Source organism: Chaetura pelagica, unplaced genomic scaffold (genome assembly GCF_000747805.2).
Source record: "Chaetura pelagica isolate M959 unplaced genomic scaffold, ChaPel_1.0 scaffold76, whole genome shotgun sequence".
Classification (NCBI taxonomy): Eukaryota; Metazoa; Chordata; class Aves; order Apodiformes; family Apodidae; genus Chaetura; species Chaetura pelagica.
This window is the reverse complement of record NW_009970723.1, coordinates 7,741,170-7,760,771: the sequence shown is the minus strand read 5'-3', so window position 1 is coordinate 7,760,771 and position 19,602 is coordinate 7,741,170. Positions and strand designations below refer to the sequence as shown.

At 43.0% G+C, this 19,602-nt stretch overlaps 1 protein-coding gene across 1 annotated transcript in view; it reads right to left on the bottom strand.

Annotated features, from left to right (window-relative positions):
- The window catches only part of LOC104396648 (neural-cadherin-like), a 39,824-nt gene extending 23,816 nt beyond the window's left edge, over positions 1–16,008 (bottom strand). The window contains exons 1-14 of the mRNA XM_010006507.1: positions 16,005–16,008; positions 15,706–15,904; positions 15,119–15,125; positions 14,853–15,067; positions 13,339–13,543; positions 12,824–12,935; positions 9,524–9,773; positions 8,445–8,587; positions 8,024–8,196; positions 7,534–7,702; positions 6,123–6,293; positions 2,917–3,089; positions 2,635–2,802; positions 1,480–1,729 (exon numbers count right to left, since the gene is read on the bottom strand). Coding sequence (XP_010004809.1) covers positions 1,480–1,729; positions 2,635–2,802; positions 2,917–3,089; positions 6,123–6,293; positions 7,534–7,702; positions 8,024–8,196; positions 8,445–8,587; positions 9,524–9,773; positions 12,824–12,935; positions 13,339–13,543; positions 14,853–15,067; positions 15,119–15,125; positions 15,706–15,904; positions 16,005–16,008 — 2,239 coding nt within the window. The remainder of the gene's footprint in view (positions 1–1,479; positions 1,730–2,634; positions 2,803–2,916; positions 3,090–6,122; positions 6,294–7,533; positions 7,703–8,023; positions 8,197–8,444; positions 8,588–9,523; positions 9,774–12,823; positions 12,936–13,338; positions 13,544–14,852; positions 15,068–15,118; positions 15,126–15,705; positions 15,905–16,004) is intronic.
- Between the last annotated feature and the right edge of the window lie 3,594 nt (positions 16,009–19,602).

Sequence of the window (19,602 nt, the reverse complement as noted above, 5' to 3'; positions counted from 1 at the left end):
GTGCCAAAACAGCAGAGCTGTATTAACAGCTCCTTGGATCCATCTGTCTTTATGAAAAGCAGATAAAATTCTTAATATCTCATTCTGCAAACCCGTAAAGACACATCGAGTTTTATTACTGCCACATGACTCCATTGATTCTGACATACAACTATTTGCAGGACCAATGTCTTGTATTACTTTCTTTTTGCAAGTTGTTTGTGTGGGCTTCTGTAAATTCCAATTTTCCTTCTCTCTTTTATGCATAATCATCTGTGAAAACTTACTTTCTAACAGTCTTTTTTTTCCAAATTTTATAGAAGATAATTATGTCTTCTTAGAGATAGGTTTCAGCAAATTCACTGAGCAAGGTAAAGAAAATAAGATGCTACAAAAGACTTGCTTTTCAGTGTGCTAGTGCATAAATAAAGGCCTATTCTGCACAGGAAACTTTCTGATGACTTTTTCTGTTTTAAAGGTGTTTAACTTGCTCTTTTCTTCCATTAATGCATACGTGTGTGGAAACAATTATTTTTTTTAAATTATTATTTTGTATTACATACTAAATTATTTAAAATGGATTTTTGCTTGTAAGCAAAATGAAGTTTCTGCCAAATTCTGATACCAATAACTGCTCTATAGGAAAAATCTTCAGGGACAGGGTCCATAATCTACAATGAGGTTCAGCCCCTGACATGAAACACTTGTCCTCTACAAACCTGAAGGGTTTTCTCAGTGGTGGACTGTGGAAGACAGGGCAAAGGTGTGATAGTGAAACAGGGAAGTTGGATTCCCATTCAAATTACCACTTAGATTTCTCATTTCTGTGGTGGTGAGCAAGGATAATGTTTTTGCTGGAGACTTCACTTATTCATATTTTCATCTAAATAACTACATATCAAAAGTAATCCCATTAATGCTTAAAAAAACAGGGATTAAAATTGGATTTTTAGTTTTATTTGTACAGCTTTACAAAAAAATCCCCCTATAAGTAGGATTGAATCAAGTACTTGAAAACTGTACCTATTATCAGGACCCTCACATTTTCATTTCTACAGTTTTTAACCACAATGTCAAATAGAAAATTTTTAATGTAACAACAATCCCTAAACAGATTTGGTTTCTGCTTGATATCTACCTGAGCTGTTTCTTTCTATAGCACAGAAGATTTCTAATAATATTTGTCTCCTTTCAATAGTTTGGGAACATTTACTAGATTTTTTCTCTTATTAAAAGAAAATCTTTGTAAGTACACTCACAAAAGCAGACACTGGTGTTATATAAACATTCACGCAGCCCATTTTTGCATTATCACATTTTCACATTTTAGAGTTGCACTTAGAGATTGTCCCAAACATACCTTTTTAATGACACCACAACTTCCTTTTGCAGCACAGAAACATACAAAGTGTTCTTAGGTGACCTGGCATTTCATGGATGGCACCTTAATCTATGGTGTTACACTAAAAATAACAATACTCTTGTTCTGAATGAGCTTACCTGTTATGTTCACACAAACAGTGGTAAAGGAGGCTAAAGGGGTCATGGCTACGTTCTGTGCCCGGACTGTCAGGGTGAAAAACTTGGTTGTCTCAAAGTCAAGCGGTTCAGCGACCAGAAGAGCAGCAGATCCATCCACTCTGTTCGGCTTCAGGTAGAAACGAACTGGCATGTTTGTCTCTGGAACTTGACCCTCCTCCAGATTATATGTAACCCTGGGATCACCAAGGGGGGATGTGGCCTTGATGGTCTGAAGAAGAAAAGAGCCAGCACATACAGTCATGAAGCACAGGGCTCCGACTGTTACATGCTCAGCTGATGCCAAGAACATACACACATATATATTCTTCAAGAACACAAATGCCCATATGATTTGGATAACTGAAGAGAAACAATTCAGAGAGCTTGGTTTCATTTTACAACATTTAGATTCACTGCAGTTCTTTAATCAGCAGTAGATTTACTTGCCTGTAAATGTGTCAAGCAAGAACTGCATCACTGGCTAAAGGAAATACTTCCTCACTATTCCTTCCAAAACAGAAGCCATCCAAAAGGAAGCCAGTTCTTCACCAAGTTGTACATTTTACCAGGCAAAATACAGACAAAAACCCCTCTGTTTTTACGTGTGGTATTACTTGCAGGAGGAGGAAGTCAGGAATTATCTGGCAATTTACAGACAAGACTACCCTTAAAGAATAAGTCTCTACAGGTTAAAAAGAAATCGGTTAGAAGAGCTCCAAAGCAGACTACAGCTAGTCCAGACTGTAGAGCTAAACTGACAAAAGCTATAGCCAGGCAGCACAGTCCACTGAGGACGAAGGAGTGAGGAGCTGGGTCTTGGTGGGAGCATTCAAGGAATTTCTAGGCAGGCAGGGCACAGGCTTTGCTTCTCAGTCAAAGCTGCTGCCTGTGGGAGCACATCCTGAGAGCCACTAACGTAAAAAAGTCACTGGGAAAACTGCTGCCAGCTGAAACACTGGCCTATTCTGCAACAGGTACACCTGACAAACACAAATGGAGTGCACAGGTGTGAAAGCTGCCAAGGAGACAGCACAAGGCATCAGGGTTGCCCTCTTAACACAGAGATAGAGAATAACAGAGGAAGAAGCGGAAATGAAAAGAAGAAGGAAGGAGGTAGCTCCACTTTGAACATACCACTATCTTGGTGTCACGAAGGGTGTTTTCAGGGATGGTTACCCAGTATCTGTTCTGCTCCCACCGGGGTGGCTGGCTGAGCGTGTTAGTGACAGTCACTGCCAGCTCCACAGTGCTGCTCCTGTTCCCTCCATCTGTCGCTACAATATAGCGACTAATACGGGTTGTCTGCCAAACAAAGAAGGTCCAGGATATTTGAAAACCATTTTGTACAAACCAAGAGATTGCAGTTAACCCTCTGAGGGTTTGGAGGCTGCTTTCTTCCAAGCAGAGTCACACTACCTGGGACAGCGGGCGGTTCACGTATACCCAGCCAGTGCTGGGGTTGATCTGGAAGTATTCCAGCTGATGCTCTAACATCGAGTAGCTGATGGCAGCATTCACACCTTGGTCATTGTCATGAGCTGCAACACGGAGGAAACTTGTCCCCACTGGAGTGTCTTTGCTGAGGAAGTCTTTGAAAAGACAAAGGCAGTGTCAGCAGGTCTTGCTCTGATTTACGTGGCTGTGTAACAGAAATATTAATTTCTGTAATGAGGCAGGTTATAAAGTACTGCTACTAACAGAGTCCCTGCAGTCCTCTTTTAGCTTCCCCTTCCCTTTCCCAGGACACGCTGGGTTAAGTGAGCTGGTTAAGCTGAAGAAAGTCCCGGTGGCAGCATCGCCAGGGGGAGGCAGCAGGGAATCACTAAGCATGAAGACTCAGGCACAGTGAAAGGGCCCCTGAGCGCTCCAGTGTTTTGCAGAAGCTGCTCAGGGCAAAGGCAAGGATCATTTTGTACATCCCCCTTTCCTTAGGTCTCACTCCCTGTTTCCAGCAATCCACCTGAGACAGAGGCTGTGTCTTTGTGATCCTAGTCTTAGACCAGTTCTTCCTTGAACCAGCTTTGACAAACTTCATCTAAAAATCTGGTGGCAGAGTCCACACAGCTGAAGTACCTATTTCACAGAGAAGTAATTAATTTTGTCTTTCCTAAAGCCTGATTCCTGGCAACAAAATGATGGGAAATTGTGAGCAGTTATTCCCTATTCCCCTCCTCTCTGTGAGGCATAATCCTATGGAAAGCTATCCCTGCTGGCTGCCCCTCTTCCACAACCCAGTCTTCAGGTTGCTCTGATCTGACTTTCATCCTGCTCTTCTCTCCATCCTCAGCCATGCAGACCCAGTTCCTCCTCCAAGCAGCCATGGGTGTTTGCCTGACTGGCAAGCCACCCCATGGACTACAGCTCCAACAGCTCAGTGTATTGAAGTGGCCCTGGCATTGAGAAGGCTGTTGCAATTAGGTTTAGACAACTCAGTCAGTCCACTTAATCACTTCTTGTTCAGAGACTGTTTTGTATCTTTGATCTCCATTGTATGCGTCTCTAACGTTTTTGAGGAGAGACAATCAGATTTGCACACTATGTATAAACTGGAGTAGCCGTGTTTTCTGTTTTGTTTTGTTGGTTTTTTTTTCCTTAATATCTACAGTCTGTGGTAATGGGGCAGTAAAACCTTAAACCACCATCACTGCTTGCTCCATGAACAGCAATTCAAGCTTTAATTAGCTTCCTTTGTCCCCCAAGACATTTAATTAGCCAGGATTCATACCCCTTGTATGTCAGTAACAACCAAAGCTTCTCTCAGAAGACATGTGCTGGCACTAAAATAGATTAATGAAAATGCAATTTATTGCTAAGAAACACTGTAAAATATCTGGGTTTGTGTTTAAATTTATGCTTTTATAGTCAAATCTGGTTACATTTAATTGTAAGGGAAAAAAATTACTTGGAAGGGCCATTCTCTCTCATGTAACGTACTTCTGCTTGCTGCTGGCATAACTCTCACAATTACTATACCATCCCTACTGCATCAAGTTAAGCCTTTCCCTATTATCTGTTTTGAAGGCAGATGACAAGATGCGTGGCTTAAATCAGGGATTTGACCAACACCCTAGTGCAGAGGAATAAAGAACTAGCAGTTGCCAGGATGAACAGAAACCTATGACTAATAGCATTTGATCTTGTTAGAGAAGAAGCTATTTTTAATTCTGTGACGTGCAAACATTGATTACTTATGTATAGATGCTGGAAAAGTGCTATGCATAAAGTGACCTTATTATCTGTCATTTCCACATCCCAAAGGACTGCCTTTGCTACAGGACCTTTGCTGGTTCCCTGTGTTCACGAAAAAAAAGTAAGTCTGCCCACTCCTCAGAAATGCTGAATTCATCATAATTATCAAATACAACCTCTCAGCTTTACTACTTTTGAAAAAAATAATCCAGGCCAGTTTCACCTGAAGGACATGTTTGAAGGCAGAGTAGAAAGGTTCATCTTTGCACAACTTTACCTTTACCTCAAGGACTTCTCTACTTGGTACAAAAATGTTTCTCTCCAGTGGGACCATTCCTACTGGTAGGAACACAGAAATTACTGTTCCCAATATGAACATTTTAACCAGTTTGGCACCTGGAGTCAGTCAGTATAAAATACTCTAAAAGGTGCAACACAATTTTCTTTCTGTTCGTATGCATAACTATGAAGTGTAGATGCACATTTAGACTATTTCCTAGCAAGTCATTTTTCCTTGTTAAAGTCCTGTCAGCTTCTCTTTGAATCCTGCTAAAATGCTGGCCTCTGTGACACTAAAAATGACTTATTGATAAGCCATCTTGATTTTAGTAAGTCATCGGTCCCTGCCTGACATTTCCACAGAACTGGCAGAAGATGTCCAAAATTGAGTTGTTGTCACATGCCGTGTCATCAACCCTTTTTTTAATTGCCATTCTTGCTGAGGCAATTACACAAGGAAATATCTGCCTTATTCCAGTAGCTAGGGAGTGCACTCATCACATGTGGGTGACACCAAGTGTAGAGGGTCCAAGTGTATTGAAGTGCAGGATTCTACTGGAGAAGAATCCAGTAAAATAAAATGGAAGACTGATGAAAAGCCTATCATGGGGGGATGAAAAAGGGAATGGCACCAGGGCAAATGGGAAAAGCTAGCTCAGCAGCACAGTCACAGGAGGCATTGGAGCTCACAGCCAATCTCAGGCTAGAAGCCAAGGATTTTGGATTGTTTGACAAGAGATAAATACCATTCCAGCCTATTCAAACAGAAGTCCTGTGTCAAAGAGACACAGATGATGATTGCTCTTCTAATCAGGGCTGATGCTTTCTCAGCAAGGATGTCATGTTGTGTGTTGGGACATTGAATACAATGTCAGTGTGCAGAAAAACTAGGCATGGAAAAGCTGGAATGGGAAGGGATCGGATTTGCCTGATCTGCAGGAGTGAAGACTGTCAATGTTCTTCAGAATATTACACTGAATAAAGAGGACAGTCAGAAATTCTGCTTATTTCTACTGAAGCTGGGTTAAGCAGTAACTGGCTTCATTGACAACAAAGGAAGACTGATCACCAAAAAAAAAAAGACCATTGTTATAAGGAACTGCTAAACAGGTTCACATTGCAGTACTGGGGACATGCAGTGAAGAAACACTCACACTGATAGCGACTGTTCTCAAACTTGGGGTCATTGTCATTGACGTCAGCAATGAGGACGGTGACCTGGCAGAGGCCGATCAGCGGCTCCTGGGCCCGGTCGGTAGCAGTGACAGTCACCAGGTGCTCCCTCTGCTTCTCCCGGTCAAAACTCTGCGTGGTTGTGATGACTCCTGGGAACACAGACACCTCCTGTTCTGCGTGTCACAGCCCTGGGACTGAATTTGCAGAAAGGGACCTGCACGTCTCCTGCACAAGAGGAAGTTCTGACCACACACAGCACAACCATCAAGCTTAATCCACACCAGCCCTGCAACAGGTACCTGGGACAAGACCAAGTCAAATACTCCCCTCTTTCTCCCCTCCTCACATGTCACATGCTGCCAGCAGTCAACAGCTTTCTCTCCTGCTGCCCTGATATAAGGAGCTTCAATCTGAACACCCTGTTATCTCACTCCTTATGGAGCACAGAAGGACTTTCTGTTCCTCACAGAGAGGCCTCTCAGATGTAATCCAGTGATAGTCCAAGTAACTGAATATTCCAAAGACAGGTCATTATTACTCTAGGTCACACCACAGGAGGCACAAGTGATGTGACCAGAGTAATTTCTACTACAGGAGCTGGAAGCTGCTTCATTGAACCAATCGCAGTAGGGTAGAATCACCTAGTTCGGTTAATAAATTGAACTCCCAGTATTCAGCTTTTCCTCTCTACTGACCAAAATTCTCCCTCTCTCAGATCTTTTGTTCTGGTTGGGAAACTGCCAGGGCCACTTCCAGAGCTATGTCTCTGCTATGCTAGGGACCACGATTCTGCTGCTCTGTTGTCAGTTCTTCCAGTCTCCTGTGCCATCTGGACATGCACGTATCAAATCTTACTGTTCTGACTACAGAAACATCAAGAGTGTTTATAACTCCTTCATCTCAAGTGCATCAAGACTGTCTGTCACTGCCTTGTTCTGGTAGGAGGGTTCTGACTCTACAGGCAGTGCTCTGGACCTCCTATTTGGGCACAAGTGGAGAAATAAACTGTTTTAAAGAACTGTCAGGCTGCACTGAAGTGAATAAACACAAGCTGTTAGAGTCACACTTTCTGCTCTGCATTTTTTTAGCTACACTCGATCCAATAGGAAGATTGATGATACAGAATAGCTTTTTATCTTCTTAATGAACTGGAGTTTATTTCCCTACTTAATTTGTCATTTAAATCACTATTGTCTTGATTTATTCTACATGCATGGCCAACCATACACCCTGAACTTTTTTCAGTGCTTATTCTACAAGCTGTTATTGCTAACCCAGTAGTTAGACTGTTAAGGCATGAGCCCACTTGGACACACTCATACGCTGGCATTCTCAGTACAACCAGCAAAGCCATTTTCACATTGTCTCAGTAACCTGAAAGCTACTGACCTGTGTCTGGGTCAATGCTGAAGCCAAGGGAAGCTCCATCTCGGTGCATGAGCCCATACTTCACCTCCCCATTCACGCCGAGGTCTGCATCGTGAGCTTCCACCTGTAGCACGTACGTGCCTGGAGGCTGATTCTCCAGAACCCAGGTGCTGTCGCTGTAGTAAGCACACTAAAAACACACCCAAATATCCAACCCTACATATGTTACACAGAACTACATGAATTTTCTGCACAGTATCAATAATTTTTCCAGCAGAGCTGAGAAAAAACTCAGAAGGAAATCACTTATACTCACAAAGAACTCAAGCTCAAAGGGAGAGGAAGGGAAAAAAGAGAATGAGGACTTTGGACTATAAGTATGAAAAAAATTGGATGCGTGTTCACTTACAGATTCATTCTGCAAGCACATCACCAAGAAGGAGCCAAGAAGTTTATAACCTCAATTATGGATGGATTATGGGAAAAGAATATCTGCAGAAAGACATCTTACCTCTCTGAAGACAGGCTTGTTGTTGTTAACGTCATTAACTCCTACAATAACCTCAGCAAAACTGCTGAGAGGGGTGGGCCCCCCCGAGGCGTTGTCATCTATGGCAGTGATGTTCAGGGTGTATTGTGGCCCCTTCAGGCTGGGCGGTGGGTTTCTGCGGAGTTTAATGATACCTACGTTTGGAAGCATCAAGTGTCATTTTACTGTGTGAACAAACAAAATCAAGTGAGCTGTATTTTTGGTTCAGTTTGTATTTGGGTTGCAAAACATTGGAATTGATCACCTAAGACCACTAAGTTTTTGAACCAGGACCCCAAGTTTTGGTTAGTATTTGGAGAAAGGCCATGGTATCAAAGAGCAGATTATCACAGATACTATTTTCTCAAAGATAAATAACTGTGCCTAAAACCTCTTTCCTTACCTTTCTGACTATCCAGTTCAAAGTTGCCCTCCTCGTTGCCTCCAGTAATTAGATAGAGCACCCCATCTCCATCAGGGTCCTTTGCCCGAACAGTAGCCACTAAGGTGCTGGGACCAGCGTCTTCCGAGAGGAAAGTTCTGTAACTGATGGACATAAGGAAGCAATGGCAGCACGTTCAGTACCGGAGTAACCATCACCATGTTAACAATCAGTCAAGGATTATAAAGTCATTGTGAGTGTAATTTTCCTTAAGCTTCAGGCATGCAACCAAGCCATTTTAATCAGTTTAAGATGTGACTTGCAGCATCTTTGTTCAGTACAGAGTATATATTTTAGGATTGTAATCCTGCGTTTTTGCCATACGTAATTTCCAAGGACCTTTTGGAAGACATGAGTATGCACCATACTACACTGCAGTGCAGACCAGGATCATTTTTCTCAACCCTAAAGATGAGAAAAAGGAATAGTATCTGTCCTGCGGTGTTTGTCATATCCCTATCTACTAATGGAAAGCACCAGATACCACAGAGATGAATGCAAAAAAGTATTTCATTTTGTAAATAAATGTGTTTAAGTTTTATATTTACAACATGTCTATAGTTTAAACTTAGAAAAACATTAGTTTTATTAATTCAAGAAAGGAAAGAAGGCATTTTGAACAAACAGGGCCTCATAAAGTTGGCTCATAATAGAATCTGCTGATGGTAAAATTAAGTTTTAGCGTTTGCTAACTACCAGCTTAATTTGCCATACATTTGTGTATGGATAATCACTTTCAGAACTAGGAGTCAACACAGTCAAAATCATTCCCTACAGAGTTAGGTCTTTTACTCATTCTGTCCTCTCAATATAAAGTCAACAAAGCTCTATAAAGTCAATATTCTGGTATCACAACTGGCACATTTTTTGGATACAATCTGGAACTGAAGGGCCGAGTCCTATAACATTCATACACACTACCCCTCCATTTCCCTGGTTATTATAGTTGCACAAAACAAGAAGATTTAGCCAAGTGATATTACGATTACACATATGAGGAGGATCATTAGAAACCAAAGCAGGCATTCCAGCTGGCTTACACGGACTGGGAGAAGACGGGAGCCTCGTCATTCACGTTGGCCATTCGGATCCGCACGGACGCCATCCCTGTCCGAGGGGGGAGGCCTTGATCCACAGCTATCACCACAAACTCATACATGTGGTTTGCTCGCTCAAAGTTCAGCCTCTGGTTAGAATTGATGACCCCGTGATGTGTGATGGAAAAATCAGTGCTCTGGATGAAGTAAGTGATCTCAGAGTTGGGGCCAGAGTCGCAGTCTGTTGCAAGCACTGTCAGAGCACACATTGAGCAGAACGGTCACGCTGCGGAAGAGGTTGGTTAAGCTATTTCCTACCAAGTAAACTTCAGATACTTTTATTTGAGAACAGACGTCATCCAAATCTGTTTCATCCATACAAGCCTTATTTTTGTGCTAAGAGTCTGGGAACCCAGCAGGAGGTTAGGAGTGAAAAAGCAAAACAACTCTTCCCCCCACCTCCAAGCCAGCCTGAGTGATCGCAGCAAGGAGTTTGCAAGAGCACTGTGATCCCAATATGACACAACACGTTTTTACAAATAGCAGTCAGCACTGGTAATTACCACACAATCAATATGCATGTCGGTAGAACATTGTCAGTCATAAACTGTGTCCTCACTCTCTCCAGGGATGCTGTTCAAATTTAATTAGCTCCCAGCTATGTTATAGCTAAAGTACTTTTTAATTACCTGGTGCTTCAAGGTACAAAGAGTGATTAAACATTCCCCCCCAGCAAGTGTTTATTCAGTAGGCTGGGTGTCCCATCTGCTTAGAAGCAGCAAATTAGCAGAACAAAGAGCTGGAGCTCACAACATAGTATCAAAAGTGATTTTTAAGAGCAGGAGCTCACCTCTTTAATTACCCTGCCATTTTTCTTGCCAAACAATGAGGCTTCCACTAATACCCACACTAGTATTAAACAAACGCCTTATTTTACCAGGAGGATACAGATGCAGCCATCACAGCACATAGCTTTTTGGAAGCAAAACAGGTTGCAGGGCAAGGACACCCACAGCATCATTCAAAAATGAGATGAAGAAACAAGGATCCATCAGGATCAGAATATTAACTCAAAGGGGTTAATTATTCTCAAAGAGGAAAATAATTATTTAAAACGCACACTGAAATGCTGTGCAAAATTTAGTTGCAAAAAACCTCAATTATGTCTGCCTGTGAAAAATTGCTCATCTGGATTTACAAGGACATTTAGGGTAGTTGTAAGATTTTATTTAACGTCTCTCAAAATCCTGCTGTGAATAAATGTTTGGGCGTGTTGCAGATTACAAAAAGCAAGCACTTTAGAGTCAGTCACTTTTGCTGTACTGAAATGAAAGTCACTTGAACAGTTACATTTAGTGGTTAAATATTGTTTTTAGAGGGAACTGATAAATGTAGTTGATTTGAAAAGTTTTAATTTAATCTACAAAGTCATTAGTGAAACAATGTAACCATAAAAAATAATAATAATTTTGTGTGCTTAGTGATCACACTTTTTTTCCCCAGATGTCTTCTGGCAAAGAGGGAATGTGAAATGTACTTGTTCATGACAAAAACATGCATTACTTCCCAACAGCAACTTGGAATTCCATTCCTCTTCCATTTCATTTGATCCTGCAAACTGATCTGCACTGCAAAGGTATTTTGAGGATCATACATCAACAACAAACAGGTCTGTGCTAGCTCTGCACGCACTCTAAACTGGCTTAGTGCAAGCTCACCCCAGCTCTAAGCCTTCTAAATTAGCACAAAGTCACCAACCACGCCTCAGAGCCTTGTTCTGCTGGCACAGGGGTGCAGCTGCAGGAGTACACAAACCCCCGCTGATAGCATCCCTCCATGCCTCTTAGATCACAGCTTGTTTGCACCCAGACATCTTAGAGCACATGCAGTGAGCATATATCTGCCCGTAAGGACTAGTCAGACTGACTCAGCTAGTGCAGGTAGCCATCAACACTACAAATATGGCACGTCAGACTTCGAGTGTGTTAAAATAAAAATTATTGACAATTAAAACCTTGATTTACATCACCCACAGTTTTAACAAATGGCATACATTGTGCTATCTTTTTCAGTGCCATCAATAGCAACCCAGTCAGCCACAGAATGGCAAAGGCTGTCTCAAATTTGCACTTGTATTTGTTCACGGCACATTCTGAGCTTCCAACATCCCACCCCTCAAGAATTACAGCACAACACTCACCCAGCACAGGGTACCAGTGACTGCACATATGGTTTCCTTGCAGCCACTACCAACGCTGCTCAGCCCCTCAACACCAAGGTGAGCATTCACCCACACATTTTCACTGACTCTCACTATACTTCCCCTTCACATTTTCTTTCCTAAGAAAGCTCTTCTTCTTTAAATGTATGGCAAGACAACCAAACAGGATACAACTGCACAGCTTTGCCATTTTGCTTGCTTTGGACATGGGTGACATTTGATCAGCTTTATACAAGTCTGCTGGAGAGAACAGCATCCATCTCTTTAAGGAGGATTACATGCTAAGGAATTTTAGGGGTTACTCATTCCAATAAACTTATTTCTTTCCAAGAGCCACTAAACCAAAAAATGAGCTACAGCAAGCTCTGAACTCTCTTGATAACTGTTCAGAGAAAGCAGGCCCTGTAGCCCTGTTATCAGCATGTGGCTATGCAAGGGAAGCTAAGCTTCTTATCACCATTGCAGCCTGCAAGTGTTCAGCTTCAAATTAAGGAAATTTACAAAAAGACACAACATAGACATATACATTTTTACTAAGTCTTGCTTTGGCACTCACCCATTTCTCACACAGTTCATGATCCCTCTCAGTTCTCAGCCCATGTTTCAATCACCCACCCTAGCACCTGCCCCTGCTCCAGGGTGAATACCGACAGTGAGCCTGTAAGTATTCTCCCAGTTTTAGGCAGAACACATCTGTGACAGGTATTTTCTTAACACATTAAGAAAAGAAAAACTAGTTACAGTTGCTTCCAGGACATAAAAAGATTATGAAGCTGAGCTAAAAGACAGGGACTTAAAGGAAACAAGTTACGGCACTCCAGTAAGTCACTGCCTGTCAGCTGCCTTAACTGCTCCTGGGATACCACAGGATCCCTCCTTGGGCACAGCTGTGTGACCCAATATGGCTGTCCTCACCTGAAGACACTCCCAAGTCTACTTCCAGCATAGCCACCTATGGCTCTCCAGGAAGGCTACATCTCACAAAGGCACTGCTTGCCTGGCACTTCCTCATGCTGAGAACATGCACATGTAACACTGGTACTCAGCAGGACTGAAACAAAAGGTCCCAGGATGGTTCTTACCTTGCAGTAGAGATGTGCCAACAGGAATGGTTTCAGGAATGTTGTTTCTACTGTAAATGGAGTGCTGGAATTCAGGAGAACAGTCATTTTCATCGGTGATATGGACCATGACCTGAGACAAAAGGACATGCTGAGAGGGGATTTTAGTTTCTACACTTAGGAAAATAGTCACCTTGTTCTGGTCACTGCCTGGGCAGTCATTGCTCTTGTTGCTGTCCCATCCTTATGCCTCCAATGCTAAACTTTTCCTCACACTACTGTAACACAGAGAAGCATTTTCTCCTTCAGTTCCAAGCAGATGGGAGGCAAAACCAAGAGAAATAACAAGAGATGTTTCGCAGAGCCTAGATCTGAACCCAGAGGGGGGAGCCCAGCCTTCTGCCTGTACCATAAGGTCTACAACCTCCCAGGCATCTTCAGGAGTTTTCTAGGCTATCCCTGTGTGTAACTGGTCCCACTAAGGAGGTAATGAAGCTTGCAGAGACAGTGGGTAGGAAGTGAAGTGACCCACGTACCTCAGTCACACTGCTGAGATTGCTCTCAACTTCCATGGCTTTCAGCAAGAGGTGGTAGAGGTGGTGCTCACTCTCGTAGTCCACAGGGTGGGTCAGGCTGAGCTCTCCACTCTCCTGTCTCACCTTGAAAAGCCCACTGGGGTTTGTCAGCAGAGTGTACGAAAGAGGCTGGCTCTGGAAAGAAACAGCCTCAACAACTGCTACTCTGTAAAGAATGAGAGAATAACCCTTTGCTTCAAGACAACAACAACAAAAGCTGTCTCCTGAGCACCTGGAAGAGGAAGATGAGGATGATAAAAGGTGAATTGCTCACTCTCTGTCAAGTCTGGGCTCAGCTTTGTACTCAGACTGGAAATCCCTGCACTACAGGGAGCCCACCTACCCTCCCCTCTCTAACCAATCTGATCCCCTGACATAGTAGGGCTGGGTTAACAACCCATTTCAACTTCCTACTAATGTGAATACATCTTTTTTTCCCCTTTTGTACCCTTCCAAATACTTGACAGCAGTTACTGGTTCATTTTCACTTACAGAGACAACTGAGCTACTGTATTTTTTACTTTCTTTGAAGCTGTATATTCAGAAAAGCAACTGGTTCTGATATGGATAGGAAACCCATGAAGCACAGGGCTTTTCCAGACCCTGCTCTCCCCCTTGTCAGGACGTTAAATGTAGGTTTGACTCCCTACCATGACTTACCCTTTGCAGCTTCATCTCTCACAGCAGTCTCTGGCCAGCCTGACAATATACTTTAAGCCCATCATGGTGAATGCTCCAAGAAAGGAGACAAATCTCCCTCCTTCTCCTCATTCAGTCTCTTCTAAGGACTAAGCAGCACATCTCCATCAATTTTTCCTACTTCATCAGCTTATTTTGAGGTTTCCTACTCCTGAAAGGCCCTATGGCACTGCTCCACCTGCTACATGGTGCCATAAAAGCCCATGCTGCTCTCAGGCAGCTGAACAGTGACAATAAAACCAGAGCCAGCTCGGCAGCATCTCTCCACTTGGCTGAGCTATTCTTCACACAGCAGCAGAGCCCCTCAGAGACCTGGCTGTATCTATTTGCACTTCACACGGGTGTTGTTATCTCAGAAGCCTAGCAATGACTTGCCTCTCTAAAAATGTAAATACAAGGCAAACGGGATACAAACAACTCCAAATCTGGTTAATTAAGGCAGTATTTTTCAAGTACTCATTTATATCTGAAGTGCTCCAGGAGATGCAGAGCCAGGAACTTGGCTGTTTGAATTCACAATGCAATGCAATAAGACTCCAAGAGCTCTAAAATAACAATTTCAGCAGAATTCCAGCATCCCAGACTACACCATGAGCCACACTGGAGACTCTCAAACACCAGAAAAGGCAGCATTTCTTTCAGAAAACATAATCTGATTTTTAAAGTGTATCAGGCAGACACATACACACAGCCCTGAGAAGCAATAACCCAAAAATGTTGCTTTTCTGTGCTCTCAGACTGCAGGGAGGGATCTCACCTAACGAAGTACAACTTACTTTTCTCCCACTGGGGTATTTTCAGGGACAAAGACACTGTAGGACATGTTGGTGAACTGTGGAGGGCGGGAGCCTGCCAGGATGGAAATGGAGGCGTAGGGGCTTTTGTTGCCGTACTCATCGGTGGCTTCCACAGTGACCACATACTCCTTGTTCCACGTCAAAGGCAAACCAGTTGTCATGATAATGCCAGTATCCTTATCTACTCGGAACCGCTTTTTTGCACACATAAAGTTGGTCTGAAAAATGTTTACAAGAATGTTTACATCTTCACTGTTTTTAAGGTAAGCTGTCCTCAACTCATCTACCTACATCCTTGCATGCATTCCTTCTTCTCCAGTTATGCACCTTATCTTTCACTCTCACCATGCTCTGTTGACTGGTGCAATGTAAAAGAGACGAGAACAGGCAAGAAATAGTGCCTTAAGCTAATGTTAAGGCCACAATCAATGTCAAAATAAAGCCAAGAATATGGTAGCAAGAAATATTCCCATCCACATAACTGTTTTACTTAAAGCACCTCCACCTTCTACTTGCTGTATCTGCTGTATCTTTAAGGATTACCCAAGGGAAAAATCTATCAACAAAATGATAAAGTGGGAAATGTCAAGAAAAATCTGCCACTTAACATAATTTTACCATTTTTTTCAGAACAGAATCATAGAATGGCTAGGGTTGGAAGGAACCTTAAGGATGATCTATTTCCAACTCCCCTGCCATGGGCAGGGACACCTCCCGCTAGAGCAGGTTGCTCAAAGCCCCATCCAACCTGGTCTCAAACACTTCCAGAGAGGGGGCATCCACACCTTCTCTGGGCAACCTGTGCCAGTATCTCAGCAACAGCAGAACAGACCTACCTGCAATGAGTGTGTAAGTGATGCCAGCACTGGTGTTTTCATTGTTACTGTAGAATGCAACAAGCTGGTAGATGAGGGTGCCTTTTCGGGCATCTGGATCGACACGTGCCAGGTAGGGGTATGGGTACATGCCCCAGGACAGACGTTCCTCTTCTGGGGCAAGGAGTGTCACATGGCAGAGGTACCAGTCGTTATCTGCAGAAGATGCATGGATTTCTAGACAGCTTGTTCATAGTCTTTCACCAGGAATGTTTATCTATTAGTATCTGTAAACAAACTGAACTGCCCATCATACCCATCCTACCAAATGCACAAAAAAATAAGTACAGATACAGACTCTGGCAACTCAATGTGCATTAAGTGCAGTCAACAACTAATTAAAAATAGTCTCAATAATAGTTTTTAGTTAGTTAAAAGATGTATATTAAATACTATGTTAGTTACAGTACTTGTCATGACACAGTTTTAAGCACATACTTAACCGGACATGGGTGAAATTTTGCCTATTAATTTTTGAGAAATTCAGCATAAATATTGCCAGTTTTACCAAATCAGGTTTAGGGCTTTTAAAAATATTTATCTTTAAAATCAGTGGAAGTGGTAAGCAATCAAAACACTCTAAAATTCTTCCTTCTCCAACACAAATTCATTTAGTTTTCTCAAACTACTGGTATTCAAGGAAAGGCAGACATACCTTCCTCTTCTGCCCCAGAATCCCATCTGGTTGCACCTTAGGTGAGTGAAACACCAGCTTTCAGATGGAACCCCCACCCCAGGGCAAAGCCTTGGGCTTCACCTCTGCAGGGAGAGGCAAGTGAAGGGGCAGGCTGGCCAGCAGCTGCAGGGAGAGAGCAAACCCTATGTGCTGGCAGGGGAAGCCTACAAGAAGCTATTCTCTACAGGGCATGGAGGATCTGGGATCGGGAGCAAGAGCCTCTACCTGAATCCCTGGAGAAAAATGGCACCTACATTGACTGCGCCTGTGTTGTTTTGTGGCTAAGAATTGAGCTCTGAGACCTAAAACAACAGGTGCAGACAATTTCATGTGCCCAACTCTGGACTGTTTGACTTGGGAGCAGCCTGGAAGGACCTGCACCTCTGAAGTCTGACCTAGATCCACTCTGATCTCTGACTGGTAGCACAGTCAGAAGGCATTCAGGTAGCAAGGCTGACCATCAGTGGGACGACTTGTGGGATCACCCCAGATCTTCTCCAGAGGTGACTCTGCCACTGCTAGTGCCAGCCCAAGAAAAGAGGTGAACCCCTGATGTGCAGAAAGGCTCTGCAGAGAAGAGAGAGAAGGAAGCTTCTCCTGCAAAGAACCCACAGAGATTTAATCACAGTATTTTTACCTCTTGGGAGACCTAAGTTCAAGCTTTTTGAACTCACAGCAACTTGCTAACAGATGCTAAAGCTACATATGAGCTTCATAAAGGAATTTTCCTAAGCACATTTGTATTCCAGAGATGGCCTTGAGGTTTGACTTGAAAGCAAAATTAATATATTATTGAATACATAAAATAAGCTCAAATACATGAAAAAGAAGAAAGCAAACGTAGAAATGGGGGGAAGCAGTAAAGTACGTATAAGAAATGCACATTGTCTGCCTGATAAAATATGATTACATACTTGAACAAACTGCACTGAGGTTGCAGGTCTCCTAAGGGCTATGCCACTATCACATGAAACCCACCCGGCTGTACCTGTGTCTCATACAGGAAAGCCTGGATCTCTGCCTCCCAGAAGGCTACATTTCACATAGGACGGAAGAGGACAGCACCAGCATGTGGACAAGACAAGCACCAAAGGTAAGAAGTAGGCTATAAATTCCAAACAAATTGTAACTGTAGACCTCAGAGATCTGATCCTACCCACAGACAGAGACATCCACTGACACACAAGGCCTGCATTTGCAAGCAGCCTTACCCTACAGTAAAAATATGAGCTGGATAAATTTACCAGAGGTAATAATTCCACAAGGAAAAAGAAGTCACTGAAGTTTTGTGGGGTCTTTAAAGTATTGAAAATAATTTAATATATTATTTCTTTAACTAGAGGAAATTCTAAGATTACGTGGTTTCTGGTTTTCTAATGTCCTGACATTGCATACATGGGAACATTTGCTAATCACAGAATCACAGAATCATCCTGTTTGGAAAAGACCTTGAAGATCATTAAGTCCAGCCATAACCTAAATCCACCAACCATAACCTAAATCTAACTGCTTAAATCATGGCCCTAAGCACCACATCTATATTTCTTTTAAACACTTCCAGGGATGGTGACTCCACCACCTCCCTGGGCAGTTCCAGTGCCTGACAACCCTTTTGGTGAAGAATCTTTTCCTAATATCAAATCTAAACCTCCACTGGCACAACTTGAGGCAGTTTCCTCTCATCCTATCATTTGTTACCTGGGACAGGTAATTCCCATCTTGCTACAATCTCCTCTCAGGCGGTTGTAGAGAGAAATAAGGTCTCCCCTCAGCCTCCTTTTCTCCAGACTCAACAACCGCAATTCCCTCAGATGCGCCTCATAAAGACTTCTGCACCAGACCCTTCACCAGCTTCATTGTCCTTCTCTTGACATGCTTCAGCACCTTAATGTCCATCATGTAGTGGGGGATATTTGAGTACTGTATATACAGTACATCTATTGAATTAATATATTATATATACAGTATTGGATGTGCAGCCTCACCGGTGCCAAGCACAAGGGGACAAGCACTGCCCTAGTGCTGCTGGTCACACTATCTCTGATAGAAGCCAGGATGCTGTTAGCCTTCTTGGCCACCTGGGCACAGTGATGGCTCACATTCAGTCCTCAGTGAATCTTGGTAAAATGGGTGACAGTAGCAAGGCCTCAGATCACAGACTCATGGGATTGCTGAGGTTAGAAGGGACCCCTGGAAGTCATCTGGTCCAACCCCCTTCTCAAGTAGGGCTATCTAGAGCTGGTTGCTCAGGACTGTGTCCACGTGGTTTTTTAATATCTCCAAGAAGGGAGAATCTACAACCTCACTGGGTAACTTGCTTCAGTGAACTAAAGTTCTGGGGACTGGATATCAAGAGAGATGTGGACCAGCTGGCAAATGTCCAGAGAAGAACAAAGGACACAAACTGGAAACATGGCCTGTCCAAAGAGATGGAAAGACCTGGAGATTTTCAGGAGACTGCAAGGGGCATGCTGATAGTACTGTAAAGGACTGGTATAGGAAGTCAGTCAGCTGTTCCCTACCCCACAAAGCAAAAAGTAACAAACTCCCATTACTAATTAAAACATATGTGTTAGATGTTGGGGGGAGGGCAATCCCCCAGCAATTTTTTAATTATTAGGACAATGGAACACTTGATAGTGGCTAGAGAGGCGAAAGATCATCCATCAATGAGATCTTTAAGACCTAACTAGACAAATATCTGCCAGCAATCACTTAGTTACAGCAAAGCCTGCCTCTAGGCAGGGGCACAGTACCAGCAAGACTGTTAAATCCTTTCCATCACACTTTAATCCCCCTGCCCTTCAGCTTTTGTATCCCATTGATTTCCGAAGCCTACATGTTCACGCGTCACTCATTCCCAAGCAGCCTGGGGGAACTTCCAGCATAAACATTCTTTGGACCTTCTGTTTTTCTTTGGTGTTTGCTTAAACATAAGAAGTGAGGGAAGGAGTGAATGTCACTCTAGAAACAGGCAGCATTCACATGAAAGTAAAAACATGGGATGAGGCAAACCTGGAGAGCTGTGCTATGGCAGCAGGTCCTAATAAACTTCAGATACCAGGTGGAAGGTCTTTCTGCAGCTGAGACCTGGCTCACTCCTTCAGCCCTTCAGCATTTACTTCTGCTTTTGAGGCTCGATAGATCAGAGCTGCTCTCTCTGCAAGAAAACAAATCT